Consider the following 24,439-nt stretch of genomic DNA (forward strand, 5'->3'; position numbering starts at 1 on the left):
TTGATCTTGCTGACATGATATAGGGATGTTACTTGTACTACAATCACTTTTTGTGTCCCCGGGGCAGATTTTTACTTTGGAGACAAGCATATCAGGGAAGAGCTGTAATGAGATGTGATGTGTGAAGGAAAAGAAAAATCAAGTTAAATATAATAATAATAATACTACATTTATTTTATATAGTACCTTTAAAAGTTGCTTTCTCAAAGCGCTTTACAGGCAAATGTAACTATGTATGCAAAAATATCACACTATGAACAGAATCTTTACAATCAATATCTATTTTTGTCAAATTATGCATTTTTGTGTATTTAGGGTATTAAAGTCAGCCATGAAATCAGTAGCAAAACAAAGAAGTTGGCCATTGGCCACAGAATGACATAAAACACAACACAACACATAATTTAGGTGGAAATTACATGTTTTTGGTTTGCAAATGACACCGTTGGACATTAAACTAGTGAAAGTGTGAAAAGTAACCTATGTTTATAAGTTTATTTTCTGAAAGGTCACAGGGTAAGGTTTCAATAAAGGCTTTAGTTGAAGAAACATTCATAGACTGATGCACTGAGAAATAATAAAAGCAAGTGGAGGATAAAATACATAAGACTATATATAATCCATAATAACAATGACTAGGCTAGGCTACAACTGCTGTGTAATGTAACATAACCCCCCAATATTAGTAACATATAACTGACATTAAATGTAACATTATATATAACAGTATGTCTATATATAACTAGTCTACACACTAAACTATCACACACATATATATTTATAATTTACTATCACGTGCGTTCATGTGCTGAGCGGTGACGTCACACCGTGTGTTGTCAGGGACTCGCCCGGGAAGAGAGACTCGCTCGCTCGCTCGCGCAGCGCTTCGCTTCTTCAAAATGGCTGTTGTTAAAGATGGTGAATAGGAAGAAAGAAGCTCCGTAGACCGAAAAACAAGAGAGAAATACGCATCTCTAAACGGATCTTCTGACAGCAGGGCATTTCAACGTTTCTTTTCTGTGAGGTACGTCTCGTAGCTGAAGGCAGACGTAAGGTTTAAATCGCTTTTGTGCGTTGATGCCGCGTATGATTGACAGTTCATAAGCTGGATAGTAACGAGCATCGAACTGTAGAATTGAGCGTATTTGAACATTCACAGCGATGTTTGTAATGCTTATGTGATACTGATAAGGTTAATCTGTTTAGGGTTGTTTTGATGGCGATTATCTAATTGGCTAGTCTCTCATAGGGAGTCAGTACATCAACATGTCGACAAGACACACTGCCCGTCCTATTTATGTCTACAAATACATTCTTTAATATCAAAGTACAATAATATTTAGTCAAATATACCAGAATAAATAGGCATTACCATGCAGATATAATGTACTGTTTTTGGATTCTTATTCACCCAGGTCCCATTTATCTCACAATATATATATTTATTTATTTTTAGCCATATCTATCTATCTATCTATCTATCTATCTATCTATCTATCTATCTATCTATCTATATATCTATCTGTCTAGCCTATCTATCTATCTATCTATCTATCTATCTATCTATCTATCTATCTATCTATCTAGTTTAATGTATGTAATATAGTGTGCTATCCACCATTATAATTTATGTCTGCAGGGGCTGTCAATCATCTCAGCATCTTGTTGTGTAGACTAGGTGTGAACCACTCTTGGTCGCCATAAATAACGCATGATGCCATTCCAGAGCAGACAGACAGCAGTCACAGACAGCAATCTGCAGGCATTCAGACACAAGCAGAGGACAGTGTGACGCTGTGCTGGGTCCAGCATTGTGTCACATAGTGGTTTATAAGAATAACTTTGGTGTCATGTTTCATAGATAGAGCTTTGAAAGCTGCTTGGATTCCTACCTCAGCTGCCATATTCTCTTTGTTGTTGTCCGTTTGTTTGTTGCTCCCGTCTGTTTCCCCCACCCCTCTTTTATACAGCCTGTGTTGAAGGTTAAATTGAGGGTCACATACTGGCGCACGTCAAATAAAGGTCAAATGCTGTAAAATATCTATATTAATATAATCATATTTGCATTGGTTTGTGGTCGATTAGAGTATGCTGTCTGTTCGCTAGACAATTATTTGCAATAGCCCCGGTGTTGCAGGTCAGTTTGATCTACGCTCGATTTTTAAAGTGCTTGAAACACTGGTCAATTAGTCTTTTTTCAATTAGGGTCATAAATGTACATGTAAATGTGTTTTTGAAAGGCTGCACATTTTGGTTACATCGATTCACCAAATTTTCATGCAATTCAGCACTTTGAAAAACAGCAAAGAAAAAAAAAAAATCCCCAAAAACAGAAAACCTTTATTGTAGCTTGTTAAAGACTAATATATTTACCCTCACGAAGTCAAAGATTTGAGAACCAGACACAAAAAGGTAGAGGCTAGTTACACACCAAGTACAAATAGCAATAAATACTAGGCTATTCATACAAAGCACATGATATTTATTCTTAGTTGTTGTTATTTGCACCTCAGTGTGCAAATAATCACTACAAGTTGGCATTACACAAAAGGTCATAATTATTTTATTTTATTTTTTTTGACCGACAAGCTACAATTTAGTAAAAAAATGCTCAGTTTTTTCTTAAATCATAATTTTTTTTGGTAGCATTGATTTTGGGTGAATTGCATGGAAACCAATTAGGGTAAATTTGACCCGCAACTCGAAAGGCGTACCTAGATTTTCAACATAACTCTGGGAAACGGGAAAACCTATAAGTCTGTGGAGATGTTTGGACAAAATGAATGTTATGCTGTGTTATGCTTATCTGTGCCAGCCTCCTTTCTCATGACATTTAAAGTCCATTGCCTGCGTCTGTTCTTTGCACTGAGTACAAATGCTCTGGTATCACCTGTCACATGAATTCAAACTCAATTTAACATCTCTAGCACTTAATCTCAAAGAGTTTCATATCAGTTACTTATATTTTTTCTTTCATCCTCCAACAACCTAATGTGATATGCAGTTTAGGTCTCTGTTCACAACTTATGTACTGAAAGTGACTAAATGAGTTTCTACTCAGGGTGTCCTAGGTACTAGCAATCATGGACACCACAACCTCCATCAAGATGACCACTCTGGCCATCCAGAACCTCTTCAGCTACGTGGAAGAAGAAAATCTGGCTGCTGTAAAAGCCCATCTAGATAAGTTCAAAGAGGTGGATGGTCGAAGCGATGTAAGTTGCATCGGAAAAAGTCAAACATGGTTTAAGATGTTCAGCTAAATTGTTAAGATATCAAGTATATGTCTTTCTCGTTGTGTCGTTGACAGAATGGACAGACTCCTCTGATGTTGGCCTCGGAGCAGGGCAGTCTTGAGATAGTTCAAGAGCTCATCCGAAGGGGAGCAAACGTCAACTTGGATGATGTGGTGAGAAAAACTGCTTTACAATAAGAGTTGGTAGGAAGTTACAGTAACACTTTAGTTTAGGGTCCTGTTCTCACTATTAACTAGTTGCTCATTAGCATGCATATTACTAGGATATTGGCTATTTATTAGTACTTATAAAGCACATATTAATGCCTTACTCTGCATGACATTATTCTACATCCCTTAATCCTACCCAATACCTAAACTTAACAACTATTAATGAGCAGTAATTAGGAGTTAATTGAGGCAAAAGTCATAGTTTGTAGTTAGTTAATAGTGAGAATTGAACCCTAAACTAAAGTGTGACCGAAGTTACACATTATGGTATATCGATGTTCATATTATGGATAGCCATATATCAGCAGCTTATTATAATGTTATAGGAAAATAGTTTTTTGAGACATCTGCTATGATCAAATAATTAATAAAATAATGTATATATATATTATTAATTATTTGATCATAGTAGATGTCACAAACTATCCTGAAATATCCTGAAGCCTGTTTATATCCTTATTTTATTTTCAGACTTATCTTTGTTATATATTTATACTCTGTATAAGGTGAAGTGCCCATTATAACTGTGCCATAGGGCTGTTTTTTGTAGTGTAGCTCCATCACTGTTCCCATGGCGACATTGCCAGTGGTTCAATAGTTTCCATAGCGACCCATCTTTGTGCCTTTCCCTGATAGGACTGCTGGTCCGCGCTGATCTCTGCAGCTAAAGAGGGGCATGTGGAGGTGGTGAAAGAGCTGCTGGAAAACAGTGCCTATATTGAGCACAGAGACTCGGTGAGAAAATCAAAAAGGAATACATCTGCTTTGTTTAGTACCATAATCACATTTTAATAAAGAACACATTCTTACGTTATCAACTTAATGAGGTGGCTTTGTGTCGTGCAGGGGGGTTGGACCGCCCTTACTTGGGCGTCATATAAAAATAGAGTTGAGGTGGCCAAGATCCTGCTGGACACTGGAGCAAACCCAATCACCACTGGACTGGTAAAGATGCAAAAACTTATCAATTGCCTTTCCACATATGAGAGAAGCACAGACATACAAATCATAATGAATCCAAATGTAATATATGCAATCATCGATTAAAATTGATCATACTTTTGATGTGGTTACCTTAGCAATACAGCGTCTACCCCATTATCTGGGCAGCCGGTAGAGGCCATTCAGAGATTGTGAAACTCTTGCTGGAGCATGGAGCTAAAGTCAACTGCTCTGATAAGGTGAGCTAAACCAATCCTGCCTAACTGCGATTAAATGAATGTTTCCGAGTTGAAAACAAGCTTCCATTGTAAGTGCATTGTTCTGTTCTTACAAGCCGAAGTCAACATTACTTTCTCTGGTAATCGACAGCATGCCACAGTTGCTGTTGATAGATTTAATTTGTGTTAAACTTGTGTTACTGGTAAAAATATTAAAGGTAAAAACCAGCATTTTTAACTTTAAAACTGTGTACTTTTTGTATTTTTAGTATGGCACCACCCCACTGATCTGGGCTGCTAGAAAGGGCCACTATGACTGCGTGATGCACCTGTTGGAGAACGGAGCTGATGTTGACCAGGAGGGGGCGGTATGTGCTCATCATTGTCTCTAAGGCTCCCGATTTGTCCACATTTGGCCATATGACTTTTCCAATTTGTGATTTTACTGCATAAGGATAAATAAATATTTTTTTACCCTTAATTTCTACCGTGTAAAATATTTTAGAGCTTTTGTTTTAACTAGAAAAACTGATGTACTGCTGATTTAGAAGCATTACATCAGTAGCCAGAGGGACTGTTTGTCTTATTTTGTTCATCTTTCCCACTCAGAACTCCATGACGGCACTGATCGTAGCTGTGAAGGGAGGATACACAGAGGTGGTTAAAGAGCTTCTGAAGAGGAACCCCAATGTAAACATGACTGATAAGGATGGAAACACAGCTCTCATGATCGCAGCTAAAGAGGGCTACACTGAGATTGTGCAGGACCTGCTCGATGCCGGCACATACGTCAACATCCCGGACAGGGTGGGTTGAACCTCACAATAAACCTTACAAACGGATATTTGTAAAACGGATGTACTGGATGAGAAAGTATTTTCATTGTGTGTTGTGTTTTAAACCTCTAGAGTGGAGACACTGTGCTGATTGGAGCTGTGAGAGGTGGGCATGTTGAGATTGTGAGGGCACTACTGCATAAGTATGCAGACATCGACATTAGAGGCCAGGTAACATGCCTGTTACATCATATGCATTAAAATACTTTAAACTGGGACTGCACGGTTAAACAGATAATCACGATTATTTTGCTCAAAAATGATAAATCGTGATTATTGAGAATTTTCCTTTTACATTTCATCAGAATTATTGCACTTTAATGAAAGTATGGCAAAAATATCATATCACAATTTTATTCAGGAAAATCACGATTCACGATTTTATCACAATTCTTTTTCATGTTGGTTTTACTACTTTGCAAGTGACTGAGCATTACAGCCAAACTAATGTCCATATTTAAACATAGTCCCTATTTAGACATTTAGGCCAAAGTGGCGAAGATACAAATCTTTGTCATTATTTTCTTTGTTATTAAAAGATAAGAACAAAAATACACATTACATATACACAACATATAATATAGAAATGAAATAAACAGTGCTTTATTTTTTCAGCCACAGTAGGTGTATTTAACAGAAGCATTCAAGAAAGAAATTAAATGAACAAATATACAAATAAAACACTACATAGACTGTATAAATTATAAATTGATACTTATTAAAGCTACTATTAAAGTTCTCAGAGCAGTGCGTGATTTTTCTCTTCGTTTTTGGTTGTTTTATTAACATTAAAGGGAACAGACCGGAACAGAGATCGGTCCAAAAAAATAAAAATGTCCGGTTGCTGATCATGTGTTTGGAGCAAAAACTGGCCAGTTCCAATTACGACAGATACATCTCTTAATTTTAGTTTGCTTTAAGGCGAGACACTACAGGTGAATAGGGTAAAATTTTAAAATAATAGATATCACCATGAAACTTCCTCAGTTCATTACTTACACAAGTTAAAGGGATACTCCACTTTTTTCGGAAATAAGCTCATTTTACATCTCCCCCAGAGTTAAACAGTTGAGTTTTACCGTTTTAGAATCCATTCAGCCGAACTCCGGGTCTGACGGTACCACTTTTAGCATAGCTTAGCACAGATCATTGATTCTGATGAGTCCAGTAGCATTTCTTTCAAAATGACCAAAGAGTTTCAATATTTTTCCTATTTAAAACTTGACTCTTCTGTAGTTAAACCGTGTACTAAGATCGACGGAAAATGAAAAGTTGCGATTTTCTAAGCCTATATGGCTAGGAACTACTCTCATTCCAGCGTAATAATCAAGGAACTGTGCGGCTGTACCATGAGTGCAGCAGGCGTAATGATATGACGCAGCGCCTGAAAATAGTCCCCAGCTCGGTAACTTCTTCCAACGTGACCGGGACTAAGTTTGTCTAACCTATTAGACCTATTTTCAGGCGCTGCGTCATATCATTACGCCTGCTGCACTCATGGTACAGCCACACAGTTCCTTGATTATTACGCTGGAATGAGAGTAGTTCCTAGTCATATAGGCTTAGAAAATCGCAACTTTTCATTTTCCGTCGATCTTAGTACACGGTTTAACTACAGAAGAGTCAAGTTTTAAATAGGAAAAATATTGAAACTCTTTGGTCATTTTGAAAGAAATGCTACTGGACTCATCAGAATCAATGATCTGTGCTAAGCTATGCTAAAAGTGGTACCGTCAGACCCGGAGTTCGGCTGAATGGATTCTAAAACGGTAAAACTCAACTGTTTAACTCTGGGGGAGATGTAAAATGAGCATATTTCCGAAAAAAGTGGAGTATCCCTTTAATAAAAAATGTTTTACAAGTTTTTGAAATTTTTATGTTTAATTATGCAAATTAGGTATTATCTCATTAAATATGTGCAATTTTGCATATTTTTTCAGTAGATATATCTGAAAATATGATAAAGCCAGAAGCAAAATAATTTTTTCATTTTGATTACACACAAGATGAAAAAAGATGTTCAGAGGGATTTCAGGATATATGCTTTCATTAACTAGGAAATCAAAATATACTGTCCATAGCCTTAAAATATCGATTTTCACCATTTTTTTTTAATTAAAATGTCACATAAATCAGGCCAGGAATGATTTATTAACAAATCCCTCTGAACAGATTTTCAGAATACTGCTAAGTGTATAACTGGAAAGTTTGGTGTACATAGGTGCTACATAGGCTGAGATGTTTCTACTGGAGAATGACAAAAAAACGCAAAAAAATAATTTTGAGAAAACGGCAGTTAAAGATTTAATTGTCCAAAGGGGTATTTAAAGCTAACGACAAAATCTCATTTAGAACTTTCACGATTGGTTACTGATAGAAAGGAAATGCCCATATTTGGTTTACATAGCGTTGTGCATGAGACTCAGAGCTTTACAACGATCCCGGACATGACAGACTTCAGTGAACAGACGGAGCTCGGCATGTCGCGTTGGAATACTAACTTCCTGGTAAATTCGGGAGAAACTTACTGCCGCAAGTAAACAAAATGTAATAAAATAAACATCGTAATGTATATTTTCAGCGTTTTCTTTATAGCAGCTTGAAAGAATACATATTGAAGGAGTAAACTCGGCCAAAATCTCAAAACTGACCACTGCATGAAAAATCTATGTTTTTGCCTGCCGTGTCTCGCCTTAATATATTTATCATGTACATTAACACGCTCTTTACATTTATTTTATTTTATTCATTCCAATAATTACAAACTATGTTAATGTTTTTATTATTAAAACAACAAAAACTATTTTGTAGCACAGAGCATTTATTCAGCAAACACATTCGCAAACTATGTAGTCGAGGCCTTGTGAGGAAATGCTGACTATATTATTCTTTTATTTGAGCAGAATATCGCTGTGGAGATCAGTAAACGCCAACATAATTGTTTGTTGATGTTTCAGATGATCAAAGACTGTTTGGAAAATGTATAATAATCCATTTAAGTGAAAAGCTCTGATTGGGGAATTCAGACATTTGACATCTGACCGAGTTTAAAAGCTTGTGTAGGCTTGGTTCCAGTGCAAGATAATTGAAATGCTCATTACCAGCGGTTCAATATCGCAAATGATTATGCTTAATTAATCGAGAAAAGCAGAAATTGTGATCAGGATTTAAATGATTAATCGTGCAGCCCTACTATAAACAACAAATGAGAGATGTATAAAAGTTATGGGAAATTGAAATGACTGTACTGTTGTTTTTTACAGGAGAATAAGACTGCTCTCTATTGGGCTGTAGAGAAAGGCAATGCAACCATGGTTAGAGACATACTGCAGTGCAATCCAGACACAGAGACCACCACTAAAGTAAAGAACATCAAGACTCATGTTCAAGAGATTGTTTTACTGTTATGAGCTAGTCTTGAGTCTGTATTTTTGTGTATTTAGGATTCTGAGACACCACTAATTAAAGCCACCAAGATGAGAAACATAGATATAGTGGAGCTGTTGCTGGACAAAGGGGCCAAAGTCTCTGCAGTGGACAAGGTAAAACATCAGTCACAATTTCATGTACTTAATTTACTTACATAATATATTGCACTTTAAGTCTCTGCTCTCTTTGGCTACAGAAAGGGGACACCCCTCTTCATATCGCCATACGTGGACGGAGCCGCAGGCTGGCTGAGCTCCTCCTCCGTAACCCTAAAGATGGCCGCCTCCTCTACAGGCCCAACAAGGCTGGAGAGACACCCTACAACATCGACTGCAGTCACCAGAAGAGCATCCTCACCCAGATTTTTGGAGCCCGTAAGTCTGGGACTAGATCTCCATCATGAGCTGAACTATTGATTGATACTCATCATTGGGAATGGGTATCAATACAGATTTCCTGATTCAATTACATTCTGATTCACAAGATTCTATTTAATTCCATTCTGATTCATTTGAGTTTATTCTGTGTTTGATTAAATTCTCATACATTTGGGTTTATTTCAGTTATCATGTTTATTTTGCTTGCATATAAATTCTCTCTCTGCAAATACACGGCAGTGTTTCAGACTGATTCAAATCATTAACTCATCTTTTTAAACTGTTCATTTAAAGAACCGACTCAGAGTCATTCATTTTGGCAATGAAGTTGCACTGTAGTTGCACTTTGTTTTTAGTTCACTTCAATAAAAAGAACTGACACGTAAGAGTAATTTGTTCATGAATTTGACCAAACAGGTTGAATTGTATGTTTGTTTCTTTATTGTCCACTTTGTGGTCCACAGTCTTATTGAACTACAATAACCAGAGACTTGTTCTCTGAAGTTCTGAACCTTAATAAGTACACATATGTTTTAATTACTTTAGTTGCATGTCAGCATTAAATTATGCTACATTCACTGTGTATGTTATGAATGACCTGTGTGTATTTTTGCCCCTCTCTATGTTGTCCCCTTTAGGACATCTGTCCCCCACAGAGTCAGATGGGGACATGCTGGGCTATGACCTGTACAGCAGTGCTTTGGCAGACATCCTGAGTGAGCCCACCATGCAGCCGCCCATCTGTGTGGGTCTGTACGCCCAGTGGGGAAGTGGCAAGTCCTTCCTGCTCAAGAAACTAGAGGGTGAGCGTTATTTAAAATCACTCAACTTAAACAAGGAAAGTGACCTGAAAAGGATATTTTAAAGCAAAGTTTAGTCATGTACAGCACGTACCCACTTAGCTTTTTAGCTATTTCTGAGCTTGGAATGTTTATTAGAGTTCAGTTCGCTGCATGTGGTGTATATTTATTGGTGGATAAATCTTCATATTTCTTTCTCAGATGAGATGAAGACATTTGCAGGTCAGCAGGTGGAGCCGTTGTTCCAGTTTTCCTGGCTGGTTGTGTTATTATCTGTCCTGCTGTGCGGCTCTGTAGCGCTTGTGCTCGGCTTCACTGTGGATCCCAAGCTGGCTATCTCCATCTCTCTCAGCATCCTAGCACTACTTTATGTGTTCTTTGGTAAGAAAAACTGGTCCATTATTCAGTGTTTCAACATAAGTTCTTAAAAAATCGGAACTTTTGGTCATACTTGAGTTATGAATGATATCAAATGAAACTAAATTAAATTAATAACCCTTGAAAGGTATTGTGAATGAGTGAATGTGTGTATATTCTGTATCTCTACACAGTGGTTGTGTACTTTGGGAGCAGGCGTGAGGGTGAGAGTTGGAACTGGGCATGGGTCATTAGCACCCGTCTGGCCCGACACATTGGATACCTGGAGCTTCTGCTCAAACTCATGTTCGTCAACCCACCAGAGCTGCCGGAACAGACCACCCGTGCACTGCCTGTCAGGTAATTGCCCACATTCTGCATAAAACTGTACAACCATTAAAATGAGCTCCTGTGACCTGTCCTAAAGAGTGGATGTGGTGTGATTTCCACAAGAGGGCAGGGGTACAGAACTCAGTTCCTGGAGGGCCACAGTCCGGCAGATTTTAGCTTCAACCCTAGTTAAACACACCTGATCAAGCTAATCAAGTCATTCAGGATTCTTTGAAAACTACGGGTGTGCGTGTTGGAGCAGGGTTGGGACTAAACTCTGCAGGACCTCCAGGAACTGAGTTTGGGACCCCTGCCTTAAGCCGGGTGCACACTGTGCGATTTATAATAGTCCTTTACGATTGTTGCTTGTCAGACTGTACGAACATGATGATTAAGACGCGTTAAAAATGGACGCAGGAGTTTCTTGTGTGGAGTTTTACATCATCAATCAATGACAAGTTCGGTGACAGTGAGCTGAATTACACTCGGGATTGAAATGGTGGCTGCAAAGAAATCTTTGACGTTAATTTTGGTCACAGCTTGTCTTGAAAAATGTTTATAATTTGACAGTCGTCGTTGGAGAAGTCCCACTGCAGGACTGTGAGTCAAATCTTCTGACACTGCCAGAATTTCGTCGGAAGTCAAATTTGATCGCAACGGTCATTAATCGGCTGTCAGTGAACATGTCAAACTAACGATTAAAGACTTCAGATTTTAGCCTAGAATCAGAGGGATTTTTTAGTATTTGCAAAATTTGTCTCAGACGACCAAATCGTGGTCAAAATCGCACAGTGTGCACCCAACTTTAGAGTGTCCCATTTGCCATTTTCTGCTCAAGAGCTATATATATATATATGTATGTATATGTATGTGTATGTATATGTGGTGGGAGGAGCAAACAACGATTTAAGTGACAGGGTGGCGTGATAATAAGGGGGAGGCAGCCGTCCTGTCACAATATATAAATATACATGAGTGTTTTTAATTAACACTTTTTTCTGTCAGGTTTCTGTTCACAGACTATAACAGGTTATCCAGTGTGGGTGGGGAGACGTCCATGGCTGAAATGATCGCTACTCTCTCGGATGCTTGTGAGAGAGAGTTTGGCTTCTTGGCCACCAGACTTTTTAGAGTCTTCAAAACTGAGGACACTCAAGGTAAAGGCCACCTAACCATTCACGACTATACAGGATCTATAGGGCAACTCATATATCTATATTTACATTAATTTATTGTTGTGACCGTGTCTACCCTCAGGTAAAAAGAAGTGGAAGAAGACATGTTGCATCCCATCCTTTGTCATCTTCCTCTTCATCCTGGGCTGCTTGATCGTGGGGATGGCCCTGCTGGCTGTCTTCAAGGTGGATGGGCAAAACCAGACAGTGAACGCAGTGCTGGTTTCCATGGCGAGTGTTGTTGGATTGGCGCTGTTGCTTAACTGTCGCACATGGTGGCAGGTGACAGACTCAGTGCTGAACTCTCAGAGGAAGAGGCTGCACAGTGCCGCCAACAAGATGCACAAGCTGAAAAGTGAGGGCTTTATGAAGGTTAGTTGACAGGTTTCTGGGTAACCTATACACAGAGCTACGTAGTGGTGTTTGTACACAGTGTCACAAAGGGTGAATTTGTTAACATAATGACCCCCATTCTGACATTTTTAGTCTTTTTAATACTTTTTTCTTAGGTCTTGAAGAATGAAGTGGAGCTCATGGCTAAGATGGCCAAGACTATAGATGGCTTTACCCAGAACCAGACACGTCTAGTGGTCATCATTGATGGTCTGGACTCTTGTGAACAGGACAAAGTGCTACAGATGCTAGACACGGTGAGCACCAACAGTTTTGCGCAAAACATGTTGTTGATGTTAACTAAAACTATTAGATACTAATTTCGTTAATTTAAATGAAGCTGGAAAAAAAAAAAAAATTTTTAGATAAAATATAAAAAAAAGAAGAAAATGTTGCATTGGCAATTAACTGAAATAAAGTAAGTTTAAGCAGTAGTACTAAAGTAATATTAAATTACTAGAACCGAAATAAAAATGCAATAATGATATAGTTAAAAATGATAAAAATGAAAAAAGCACATAACAAAATAACTAAAATTAAAATGCCAACTGAAAATTTTTAAATAAAAGTTATTTCAAAATATTAATAAATACTATAATAGTTAGTTTGTGAAATGTAAAGGTAAATGTTTATGAAAACATCATCCATTATTTCTGGTTGTCAGCCATGAAATCTCTCACAAAACTTGAAATCAGATTTGTCGTACAGCGATGCCTTCATGCTGTTTGAAGGTGCTCTAAGCGATGTCACATGTTTTTTAGGCTGACATTGTTTGTCACATACAGCAAACATCTCCTCACTATCCGCTAGCTGCCTGTCCCCTGAACACACTGTAAAAAAACGCGATCTCTGTAGACAGCCCACCCAGGCTCCGCAAACGGCAACAAAAACAAACTAGGCCAACCTGCACCACGAAACATAACAAACAGTGTTCCAGCCAATAACCGACAAGAATGATTTGGGGATGGGGGTGGGGGCAGCGGTTGGGGGTTAGTGCGCGTGCACGTGAAGGGGGGTGTGGGGAGTGGAGGAGAGAGAAGCATGAAGAGGGAAGTTAGCTAGAGGAGAGATGTCCTAGACAGCGACTAACACAATATTCTCTTGAATTTTGATATGGCCGACACACGACCAAAGAGACGATGTTCCAATGAACAAATAGCAAAGAAGAGGGAAAAGGAGAAGGAGTCGCACAAAGTCCTGAATTTACATCAGAAAAGCCTGTTTCAGGAAGCACGGAAGGGAGGGGGAGGGGACGGGCTGATGAGGAGGAGGGAGGGTCGTGAAGGGTCAACAAGAAGTGACGTCACCCAACATCGCTTAGAGCACCTTTAAGTTCTTAGAAAATGGTCTCCTAGAACTGTTTTTTTTGCTAGTCTAACAAAGGCTGAACAGAACCATTGTTTTAGTGGTAACCAGCAGCATCCCATATCCAGTTAGTCAATTGCATCATGACTCAGCAGACCTATTCTACATAGGATGCGATCATACATTTTAAAGAAATACTTGGATACTGATTGAGAATCTAGTGAATGTGAAGTAAATTAGATGGAGTTAATTTATAAGATGGCACCTGTCATTTCTATAAAATGTGTTTTTAGTGTTGAGCAAATCACCTGTATCAAAAACCTATCAAAATTGTCCTTCTGATCAGGTGAGAGTGCTGTTCTCCAAGGGTCCTTTCATCTCCGTCTTCGCCAGTGATCCTCACATCATCATTAAAGCCATTAACCAGAATCTAAATAGCGTGCTGCGTGACTCCAACATCAACGGCCACGACTACATGCGCAACATTGTCCACCTGCCCGTCTTCCTCAACAGCCGCGGCCTCAGCAGTGCAAAGAAGATGTGTGCGCCAGCTCCTGCTAATGGAGAGGCTGGGAACTCTGAGGGTTTGTATTACCATCGGATAAGGGGGGGGGCAAATAAAACGTCTGTTGTTTCAAATAGTGACTAACTAGTCTTCACAGTGCTGATATACACTACTGTTCAAAAGTTGGGGGTCGGTAAGGTTTTTTTTAATTGTCTTTTTTTAGGATGACTCATCAAGGCTGCATACATCTGACCAAAAATACAGTACAAACAGTAATATTGAGATTTTTGTATTTACCATTTAATATAACTGTTTTCTATTTGAATATATTTTAAAATGTGATTTATCTCTGTGATGGCAAAGCCGAATTTTATCAAAGCTGAATTTAGAAATCATTCTAATGTGATGATTTGGTGCTTAAGAAACATTTCTTATTATCGATGTTGAAAACAGTTGTGATGCTTAATATTTTTGTGGAAACCATGATATATTATTTTAGTATTCAAGTATTTTTTTCATGAATAGAAAGTTAAAAAGAACAGTACTTATTTTAAAGAAATCTTTTGTAACATTATAAATGTCTTTACTTTCACTTTTCATCAATGTAATGCATCCTTGCTGAATAATATTGTTTTATTTTTTATTACTGGTCCCAAACTTTTGAACGGTAGTGTATGCCAAATATATTGTGTGTTTTATGCTAACATATTGTCTAATGGTTGCTCTAACCCTTTTCTGACTAACATGTACTTTCAAAGTAGTTTTTCAATCCTCGTTGAAAGTAAAATGATGCATGACAAAAATCACAACCAATCGCAAAGCCATTTTCTTAACATATTTTTTAATGATATAGGTTGGCATGAGGAGCTGGACAGAAAGTTGTCCCAGAACAGCCTGGGCGACCAGACCAAGTTTGGCAGTAAGACGACACTTAACCGCAGGGTAAGCTGATAAATATGCTGTTGTTTTTCTGTCAGAGAGCTACTTATATGATAATAATTAGGGATTATGAAAATGATTAAAAGTTATATGATAATAATTTTATCTGATGTTTACAATAGTATGATGACTTTTACTCCAAAGACAAATTAAATTGTTCATCCTATCTGGCAATCCCATGGTCTGCGCTTGTGCAGTTTGTCTGACTAATCCAATGAGAGTAATGTTCCACCATATGATGTGGTCATATCACAAAATGTTTCCAAATTTTTCCCTTGACATTTCCTTCCCCGTGTTCCTTGATGCTATTGATTTAAATCTAGCTGATCTCTCCTCAGGACACTTATCGCCGTCGACAGATGCAGAGGTCAGTTACGCGTCAGATGTCCTTTGACCTCACAAAACTGCTCGTCACTGAGGACTGGTTCAGTGACATCAGCCCTCAGACTATGAGGAGACTGCTCAACATTGTTTCAGTCACAGGTCAGCATTCACGCTTTAAGGTCAACATGAAATCAGATTTGATCATGTTTATACAATTATTTATCATTGCATGTTATTACAAAGAAAAGAAATTCTCGGTGTAATCTTTAATAAAAATGTAGTAACTTGCTCTTGCTCTGAAATAACTTTCCATTTCTGCAGACGTCCCTTAAGCTATTAGATAATGTTAACCAATAGCCAAACGTCTATTTAGGTCTTGTCTGTTTAGTCTGGTTAGTAATGGCCACCTTTCACAATCCAAATTCTTTTTTTCTTTTCTTATTGACCCTATTTTTTTCTTTTTGAATATCTGTTTTACTCTGAAATATGCCTCTTTAAAAAGGCAAATCTAGTCACAAATTTTTCAGCATTACATTAACGTTCATAAGTTTAAGGTCAGTACGATTTAAAAAAATAATTTTATTCAGCAAAGATGCATTAAATTGATCAAAAGTGACAGTAAAGACATTTATGTTACAAAAAATGCTGTTCTTTACATTTATCATAAAATCATGTAAAAAAATCCTGATCTGTTTCCACAAAAATATGAAAAAATTATTTTACAAAAATTATAAAACTGTTTTCAACTTTTGACCAAAACATCATGTTAGAATGAATTCTGATGGATCATGTGACACTGAAGACTGGAGTAATGATGCTGAAAATTCAGTATAACACAGGAACAAATTAAATTTGTATTAAATGTATTAAAATATAAAACAGTTATTTTAAATTGTAATAATATTTCACAATCTTACTGTATTGATCAAATAAATGTAGAGACTTGTTTCAAAAACATTTTTAAAATCTTCCCGACCCCAAACCTTTGAACTTTTGTAGTCACCATAATGGAATAGGAACTTTTTAGATATGAAATCATCAAATCTGTACTCATGAAATGCTCTCCTCTTGTTTAGGCCGCTTGCTGAGGGCCAATCAGATAAGTTTTAGCTGGGACCGGCTTGCGTCCTGGATCAACCTGACTGAGCAGTGGCCATATCGTACATCCTGGCTCATACTGTACCTAGAAGAGACAGACGGCATCCCAGATCAGAACACTCTGAAAACCATCAATGAAAGGTAGGGGCTTTTAAAGAAATATTTTAATTATCGTGTGATGCTATGCTAATTTTCACCACAGGCTTTATCACAGTAGTTTTGTAGCCCTTTCAAAATGCCATCAGATTGTCAGACACATCATACATGCCTTAACTTGAGATCAACAACTTGAGATCGTTGCTGATCTGTACAAAAAAAGTCTTTTAATCAGAGTACTGCAATGTAATGCTTGTTTTTGTCATGTATGATTATTATTATTTTTATTTTTTTTGCATGTAGTTTGTTCGTTAGCCCATTAGGGTCCTAGAGAAAAATGTCTCCTTTGGGAAGCTTCCTGGAAAACAAATAATGGGAGGCCACAGAATGTCAGATGAAGCCAAGGAAAGCAGGCCCAGATCATTAGATAGGCTTCCCTATGGTGATTAGTCAGATGATGCTATTCATGTAAGACTTGTGTCGTTGTCGGATATGAAATGATTATGGAATGTTCTGACTGCACTCATGTTTACTTTACACACAGCGTACCATCACTGTGCAGTTTGTGCCCAGATATAAAGGGAGAAGTAAATGCATTCACGGCATGGGTGTATTCTGACATTTTGAGGGGTTTTATAGAGCATTTTTGAAAACCCTTAGGTCTGTTTAAGTGAAAACATATGAAGTTTGTGGTTTTATGAAGAGGTTTGGCGTCCAAACCATCAGTAATATTGCTGTATTGTGTTGATACTGGCTGTCTTCACACTCTTCCACTCTTAAAGCAGTTTGTGCCCCAGAAACACAAAATGAAATGAAGATATTGTGCTGCTAATGCTGAGTTATATCAGCATCATTTTCATTTTCAGTAAAACCATCATGTCTTTTGGTTTTAACATAGCCTGGCATAAATTACATTGAGAGCCTTGCCAGATAAAACAGTCATTCTCACAAGGCCTGCATTGTTTTAGTGGAAACGTGATGGATGCTCCACACATGCTGAAGTAACTTTTACAAACCTTAAAATATTAGTATGGTCCTCATGTTTCACAAGTTGCATCTTTCACGTACTGCCTGACAGGATCTCCAAGAATATTCCAACAACTAAAGACGTGGAGCCATTGTTGGAGATCGATGGGGATGTCCGTAGCTTTGAGGTGTTCCTGTCTTCCCGTACTCCAGTGCTTGCGGTTCGGGACATCCGCACCTTTCTCCCCTGCACCGTTAATTTAGATCCCAAACTCAGAGAGATTATTGCAGGTAAATATCTTTCTTTAAAACTAACCACATTTGATTCCAAACTACATTAGCTGGCCTCTATTGATACTATTACTACCTTAATGTAGGTTTAACCGTGTACTTTTATTTTATTTTATTAAAATAATTAATATAATGTTTTAGGCTAAATTTGCTAACTCGGTTTGTTAATCATTCTGACTTAATTTTAATGTATTTAATTTTAATAAAATATGTATTAAATGAAGAATTTTAGTTTATTTACTAAAGTTATTTAAAAAAAATCATGTAAAAAAAACTTTATTTAAATGATCACGTCCCAAATTTTGGTGAAAATGAATAAAAGATCATATAATATGTATATTTTCCACCGTGGTTCTGTATGTTGTAAAGCATGTATTTCACAGTTTCTATCTCCGTACTGTCTTGTCAGATGTGCGTGCTGCACGGGAGCAGGTGAACATGGGTGGCGTCACCTATCCCACGCTACCTTTGCAGGAGGTCCGTCCTATTTCAGTCTACAGCCAGCAGTCTTCGACCTGTTCCCCTACTGCCTCCTACAACGGCCCGTATAACCTGCCGGGTGTGTCCTCTCAGCCCCACAGCGCCTATTTCAGCGGCATGGCTGGGCCACAACACCCGTTCTACAATAGGGTGAGTGTAATTGCACAAATAACGCACAAAAGAAACTTCTGACAGGTTAAACTGAATCAGAAACTGTGTTTTTGTTTTAATATATCATTCGATTATTGTCATCTCTTTGGGGGACATTTGTGATGAATTGGGTCCAGTTAAAACGGATAAATAGTGTCAAGTGTAGATTGATGACTCAGCTGTGTTTTAGACGTAACTTTCCTCAGGGAGCTGAGCTCTACCAGGCACATCGGCTCATTTAACTGATGAGGGAGGTCCCTTGGATGAGCACACACCTCTCAAAGTATTCCAGCCTCAGTGCCAAACATTTCCACATGCCCACCCAGACAATTTTTCAATCATCTCCCTGTCCTCGTGTTTCAGTTATTGTTTTACTTCATATTAGCTTCATTATATTTTTTGGTTTTGCGTTCAGCCTTGTTTCCTTAAGTTCAGCCCCCGATGTAAAAAAAAACACACAACTGTTTATGAGGCTACACGTTTGTGCACATTTCCACCTAATGAACTTTATTTTTTTAACGCATTTGTACCTGTTAGAGAGAATGTGTGTTTTTGTGTGTGAGTGTTAGACACCTCATTATTTTTCGTGTTTGCATGTAAATTAATCTTTCAGATTCAATACAAGCTAAGCTCTATTGACAGCATTTGTGGCATAATGTTAAAACATTTTCTTAAAGAAAAGGAAAAAATGGTGTTACAATAAGGTTCTCAAAATGGAAGAGCAAAGTCGAAATAATCAATAAATGTTGTTTATTGATTTACCTTGTATTGAACTTGGAACATTCCAGCAAGTATTTATTTATGATTTTCTGTTATATTTTCATTCCCTAACTTTTGTTTCCTCCACATTTGGTCACTCAGCCATATTTCCCCCAACATCTTTACCAGCTGCCGTACAAGCAATACGCTGGCAGCTCCTTCCCTCCTCATGTTCTTCCACGTCCATTCATTAAAACTGGCTATCCCAAGGACCCTAGCGTTGGACCTGTAAGTACTAGTCATGAACAAAAGCTGCTAGACTTGGTGTTTTAGATAACAGCATAGCACTAGTGTTAGATATTCTTGCTAGGGTTTCACTTGCTGACATACTTTTCTATCTCATCTAATGTTTAATGGTGCCACTTTGCTCTGCAGGTGTTTCCTTTTATAAACATGAATTTAAAGTTTCTTCTTCACTCTTGTCTTGTGTGTCATTATCGTTTTATTTTTACTGTTTTCATGTTCCAGATATACTTGATGCTTTTTCTTACAGTGTAGTGCGTTAGAGGCACAAATGGTGCAAACCTCATGTGTTTTTTATGTGAGAACAGTTAGCTTAAAATTAACATTAAAATATTTTTTTCAAATATTTTAAATGGATCAAATGTTTGTCTGCCCCCTTTAAATAGAGATTTTGGCCTGTCCCAAGCAATGTCATATTTTTGACAATTTTGATTTTTGATGTTTTATAACCCTAACCCTAAGCCTCAACAAAACAGATAAACATCAAGACTTTAAAATCAAGTTTTAGGCCCTATTTTGTACCCGTTTTGTAGAAAGTGCTTCATACCTAGTGTTTGGCATTAAGTCCATTTTACGCTTTATTTGTGTGAGAACAGAAGCAATGTGCCAGTGTTTAAATATACACTTCACTAGTGACGTCAAGCACCAGCTGCCTTAATGTTCACCGGAGGCTTTCGCAGTCCACCAGTTCCCACATGCTGTTGAAAAAAAAAGACTAATTTAAAAGCTCTCCATCTTTCTTTCATCAACATGAATGTGGTTCCCTCACGATTTCCACCTCCTTTGTCTCTTCCCCCCTCTCCTCTCTCTCCTCAAGCAGGGTAAGGTACCGTCTTTGAAAAAGAAGCAGGTACTGAATCCTTTTAGACTCGGCTTAAGTTCTGCTGCTCTGCTAATGCTGCCCCTCCTCACACGTTTTCGCAAAAACACATGCTAACGCTCTCCAGAGCTCTAAACACTCACACCCCGGCATGCACTATGGGACAAATTTCTTTAAACACTCACAGTGGGGAAGGAGGAATTAAGTTGAGATTAGATGCCTAATATAAAGTCAAAGTACAATATGCCAATTAAAAAACACTGTCATTACATAGTGCTCATTTACTCATGTGACATGCTAACATGTACAGTTTAGTTGGTCACATTAAACTTGAGATCTTCTCCTTCCCCAGAATTCTCACTTTTCCCCCTGGATTTTCCAAGCTTCTGTCCTCATAAAAAATGAAAGTAAACCAATCTGTGTCTCTTTACCCTTTCCGTTGTGATGATGCAGTTTCAATGATGCCTATTTACACGAAAGCCATTGAAATAATCATCTCACAAAGCGTGGCCTGAATGCTAAACTTTTTAAGTATTCTGTCAGAAAACTTTAAAAGTATAGAACCCAGGTGCCACTCTGACTTTCAGAGATCTGTATTTATAGTCCATGTAGTGTAGGTCACAATGTTTGGTTTTGTTATAATTAGACGTAGCTATTTGAAAGCTACATAACACTTAATGCTAAGTGTGGTGGTAGATGTGACACTCCAGCGCTAACAAACTCTTGAGTACAACTATTTGTATCCCTAACTTTTTCTTACCATCTTATCAACTCTAGATTTGCACTAGCCTCTTTGAAATCCTGCTGGCAGCAATACATACAAAATGCATTGCATACTTTCCTCTGCAGTACCTTTTTTGATCCCTCTCTTCTTTGAATTTTAATTCAAGACCTTTTGCAACCCCTTCCAACTGTTTTCTAAAAATCTGCATGGTTCATCTCTTGTGGTAGCAGTCTGAAGGCTTCAGAGATCTTTCATATGCACACTGTTGTGATGTAGTTGAGTGGTACTAATAGTTCTGTGTTGTGTGTGTGTGTGTGTGTGTACCAGGGCTCTGCCTCTGTGGTCTCAGGCACCCCATCGATGCTGCTCAGCTCAATGAGCACAGATGTTGTCTGTGAGCGTGTCAGACTTATCGACGGCATCGACCAGAACCTGCTTTCTCAGTATACAGCCACTATTAAGAAGGTGTGTATTTGTGAAGAAGAAAAAGTGTACATTGAGAAGAAAATATCTTGTTTTGCACTACATTCTGATTTTGTGATTTCTCAGGCTAACATAAATGGCCGAGTTCTGTCTCAGTGTAACATTGACGAGCTGAAGAAAGAGATGAACATGAATTTTGGAGATTGGCAGCTTTTCAGGACAACGGTGAGTAGTTTTCTCTGATTTATATAAACAGTACTTCAGATTTCTATATGCCTTGGCAACATTTTCATTGGCCCTGGCAGAAAAAGTAGAAATGTAATTTTTAAATGAATATTAATGCTTATCATAAATGCAAAATTTCTCATTTTAAATGTATAATATTTACAGTTATATTTATATTTATTTATTATTATACATTTGTAACACACATACTTTTAATTTTTTATACAAAAAAATGCATTAGCTTGAAACAGGATAGCCATGAGTTCATAAACCATTTTGCTGGAAAAAGATGGCACCCATGGCTGACCATTACAGATTGGCTTGCCATTTTGAAACCATTCTTACTGATGCTCTTAAGACAATCACACATCATTCTTGCGAATTTAACAAAACCTCATCCATGTTATCCAGTTCAGTTATTTTACCTAGCAGAATTCACAACTAAATCTCAGACAAAACCAAACTTTTAAGCTTGCGAGGCATACATAATACATGTACATGATCAAGAAATGTAAGATATAGTACAGTACAGTTAATAGGCCTCATACACTCTCACACTGGCCCTAGATACCGGTGTAATGAAGTTGATGTTTTGCAGGTGTTGGAGCTCCGTATTGTGGAGAGCCAGATCCTGCATGAGGAGGCTCCTAGTGAGCAAGGCAGCAGCACTGTTGGCCAGGTGGAACCTTGCAGGCACACGGGAGCATCCGCTCTCGGAGGAACTGGTAACACGGACACCTCACCCATGTACAACTTTAATCTCAGCTTTGAGGAGCTCAGTAATGTGGGTTTGGAGGAGCCTCCTAGACAAGCCAACCCTACATGGATGGTAAGCGTTTCCTCTCAGGTTCTTGGAATCCTTTTTTCAAGCCATTACATTTTAGACATTTGTTTCAACATCTCTTGTCTTCTGTAGGCCACAACTCATCGTACACCTAGCATGTCCAGCCTCAACTCTCAGGAATCCTCCAATGAAATTTGCAAGCTAACAGACAAGCAGCAGGCAGAGTATCGCAATGCCTACGAGGAATACATTGCCTCCATGGCTCAGATTGAGGTAGGAATGGAGAAGCCCGTGCCACCTTTTGTTACCCAGCTAATGCATTCCATCGCTGAGGACAAGAAGAAGGATGGGGGTGACCAGGATTCGCGCAAATCCATTTCAAAACGAGGGAGCAGCAAGTCCACGACCGATAATACCGACTACGCCTCGCCAGACACGGCCACTTTAGATCCCATAACGGAAGAGGATGAGAAGGTTGACCATGGGTCATCAAAGTCCCTTCTGGGACGCAAGACGTCTGGAGAGAAGGTGAGCCTCTTCCAGGGTGCTGATCTGAAGCTGAAGGCTGGCGGTGGTTTACGCTACCAGAAACTTACTAGTGATGACGAAGAGTCTGAAGAGTCAGACAATGCCCCTCTGCTCAAGGATGGAAAGAAACCTGAGCCCAATGCCTCCAATGCTGAAGATCGATCTCTATCCAAAGGTAAGGATTACCTTTCAGATAAGAAGGATTCTTCTGACTCGGGCGTCCGCTCCAATGAAAGCTCGCCCAACCATTCCCTGCAAGACGAGGAGGCCGACCTGTCACAGTCTGAGAGGGCTAATCTGATTGAGCTAGACGAGGAGAACTCGGCCCCAAAGCGAGGGCTGCCGAGTAGTCTGAGTGGCCTCCAAGACCCAGCAATCGCCCGCATGTCCATCTGCTCAGAGGACCAGTGCAGTCTTCTGGCCAGCAGCCCTGAAGAGAGCTGGCCTTCCTCCAAAAGTTATAACCTCAACCGTACACCCAGCAACACCACCCTCAACAACAACACAAACGCCCAACAAGGAAACAACGTTCACCAACCCAGAGATAGCTCCAACACCACCTCCATGACCACTGGAAGTGATGTGATCATAACTCCTGGATCCAGCACCACCTCCGCCACTACCCAAAATGAGAACATCCGTGTGGTGCATCTGAAGAGGGGACTTAACCCTGGAGATCCTCCTGAGATCCTTAAAGTGTCCTCTGAAACAGTCACCTTCGGAGAAGAGCGAGAAAGCATCCTGTAGGTGACGTCTGGATCTATTGCAGTCTGCTGGTCTTATCTGGTTAATGTTTTGTGGTGTCAACGCATGTTTGGTGTAATGCTTAAATATGTGTAACAGTGGTTATTGTGACCTTTTTTAAATGTGAAGTGTAGTTGAAGTGGTTTTTATTCACATCAGACCATCACCCACTCATTGTCTACCTTGTTATAGTTCTGTATTGTTTATATATTCTGTATTGTTCTGTATAGTTCCCAAACAGTATTATTAGCTTAATCACGTATTGATGTCTCCAGTTGAATGACTATAAAGCATTTTGGAATCACATGATCTGTAGGAAAATAATCAGTAATGGAAAATACTGTAGTACCTTGTCATGATAAAGCTACCTTAACTTGGTGTAAAATCCATTAAAAGTATGAATACGAGCATCCAGTGTTGTATTGAGTTGTCCTGCACGCTGTGATTGTGCTGTAGTTACAGTAGTATATAAGCAGTGACCAGCATGTGTCAGACTGCAGTAATAAATTAGCCAGTAGAAACTGCATGACATGTGATGTTAGCCTTAGCGGTTAAATGTACAATTGGCAGCCATCTTGAAAACTAAAACGTGTTTTGTGATGATTGTCTTCAACATGAAATGAAATAAACCTGCATTGACAGTAACCATGTTTCTTGAGTTTTTGTTTGAAAGTACTGAAATAAACATTTTGCTGTTCTGTAAGGCTACACA

At 38.5% G+C, this 24,439-nt stretch overlaps 1 protein-coding gene across 4 annotated transcripts; it reads left to right on the forward strand.

Moving 5' to 3' along the window:
- The first annotated feature begins 823 nt into the window (after nucleotides 1-823).
- On the forward strand, nucleotides 824-24,372 carry kidins220b (kinase D-interacting substrate 220b). Of its 4 annotated transcripts, none has more exons than XM_084432416.1 (30): nucleotides 824-1,024; nucleotides 3,062-3,215; nucleotides 3,311-3,409; nucleotides 4,103-4,201; nucleotides 4,313-4,411; nucleotides 4,546-4,647; nucleotides 4,896-4,994; nucleotides 5,236-5,433; nucleotides 5,535-5,633; nucleotides 8,726-8,824; nucleotides 8,906-9,004; nucleotides 9,088-9,265; nucleotides 9,907-10,071; nucleotides 10,270-10,449; nucleotides 10,620-10,785; nucleotides 11,761-11,912; nucleotides 12,013-12,302; nucleotides 12,440-12,580; nucleotides 13,975-14,212; nucleotides 14,987-15,075; nucleotides 15,411-15,555; nucleotides 16,473-16,635; nucleotides 17,669-17,847; nucleotides 18,257-18,477; nucleotides 19,339-19,464; nucleotides 20,297-20,329; nucleotides 21,351-21,488; nucleotides 21,573-21,671; nucleotides 22,270-22,500; nucleotides 22,588-24,372. In XM_084432416.1, exons 2-30 carry the CDS (start codon nucleotides 3,084-3,086, stop codon nucleotides 23,728-23,730), a joined length of 5,202 nt encoding a protein of 1,733 aa, XP_084288542.1. In that variant the 5' UTR covers nucleotides 824-1,024; nucleotides 3,062-3,083; the 3' UTR covers nucleotides 23,731-24,372. The 4 variants fall into 4 exon arrangements, with proteins under 4 accessions (XP_084288542.1, XP_084288543.1, XP_084288544.1 ...); XM_084432417.1 differs by having other exon boundaries at nucleotides 20,300-20,329; XM_084432418.1 differs by lacking the exon at nucleotides 20,297-20,329.
- The last annotated feature ends 67 nt before the right edge of the window (nucleotides 24,373-24,439 follow it).

This window comes from Rutilus rutilus (genome assembly GCF_951802725.1).
Source record: "Rutilus rutilus genome assembly, chromosome: 15".
NCBI classification, from domain to species: domain Eukaryota; kingdom Metazoa; phylum Chordata; class Actinopteri; order Cypriniformes; family Leuciscidae; genus Rutilus; species Rutilus rutilus.

What these genes read in the sequence shown, in the direction of transcription:
- kidins220b (XM_084432416.1), top strand. Translation starts at nt 3,084, where the DNA reads ATGGACACCACAACCTCCATCAAGATGACCACTCTGGCCATCCAGAAC. An exon ending in AGGTGGATGGTCGAAGCGAT is followed by an intron (nt 3,216 to 3,310) that starts GTAAGTTGCATC and finishes TGTCGTTGACAG; the next exon opens with AATGGACAGACTCCTCTGAT. An exon ending in AGGACCCTAGCGTTGGACCT is followed by an intron (nt 19,465 to 20,296) that starts GTAAGTACTAGT and finishes TCTCTCCTCAAG; the next exon opens with CAGGGTAAGGTACCGTCTTT.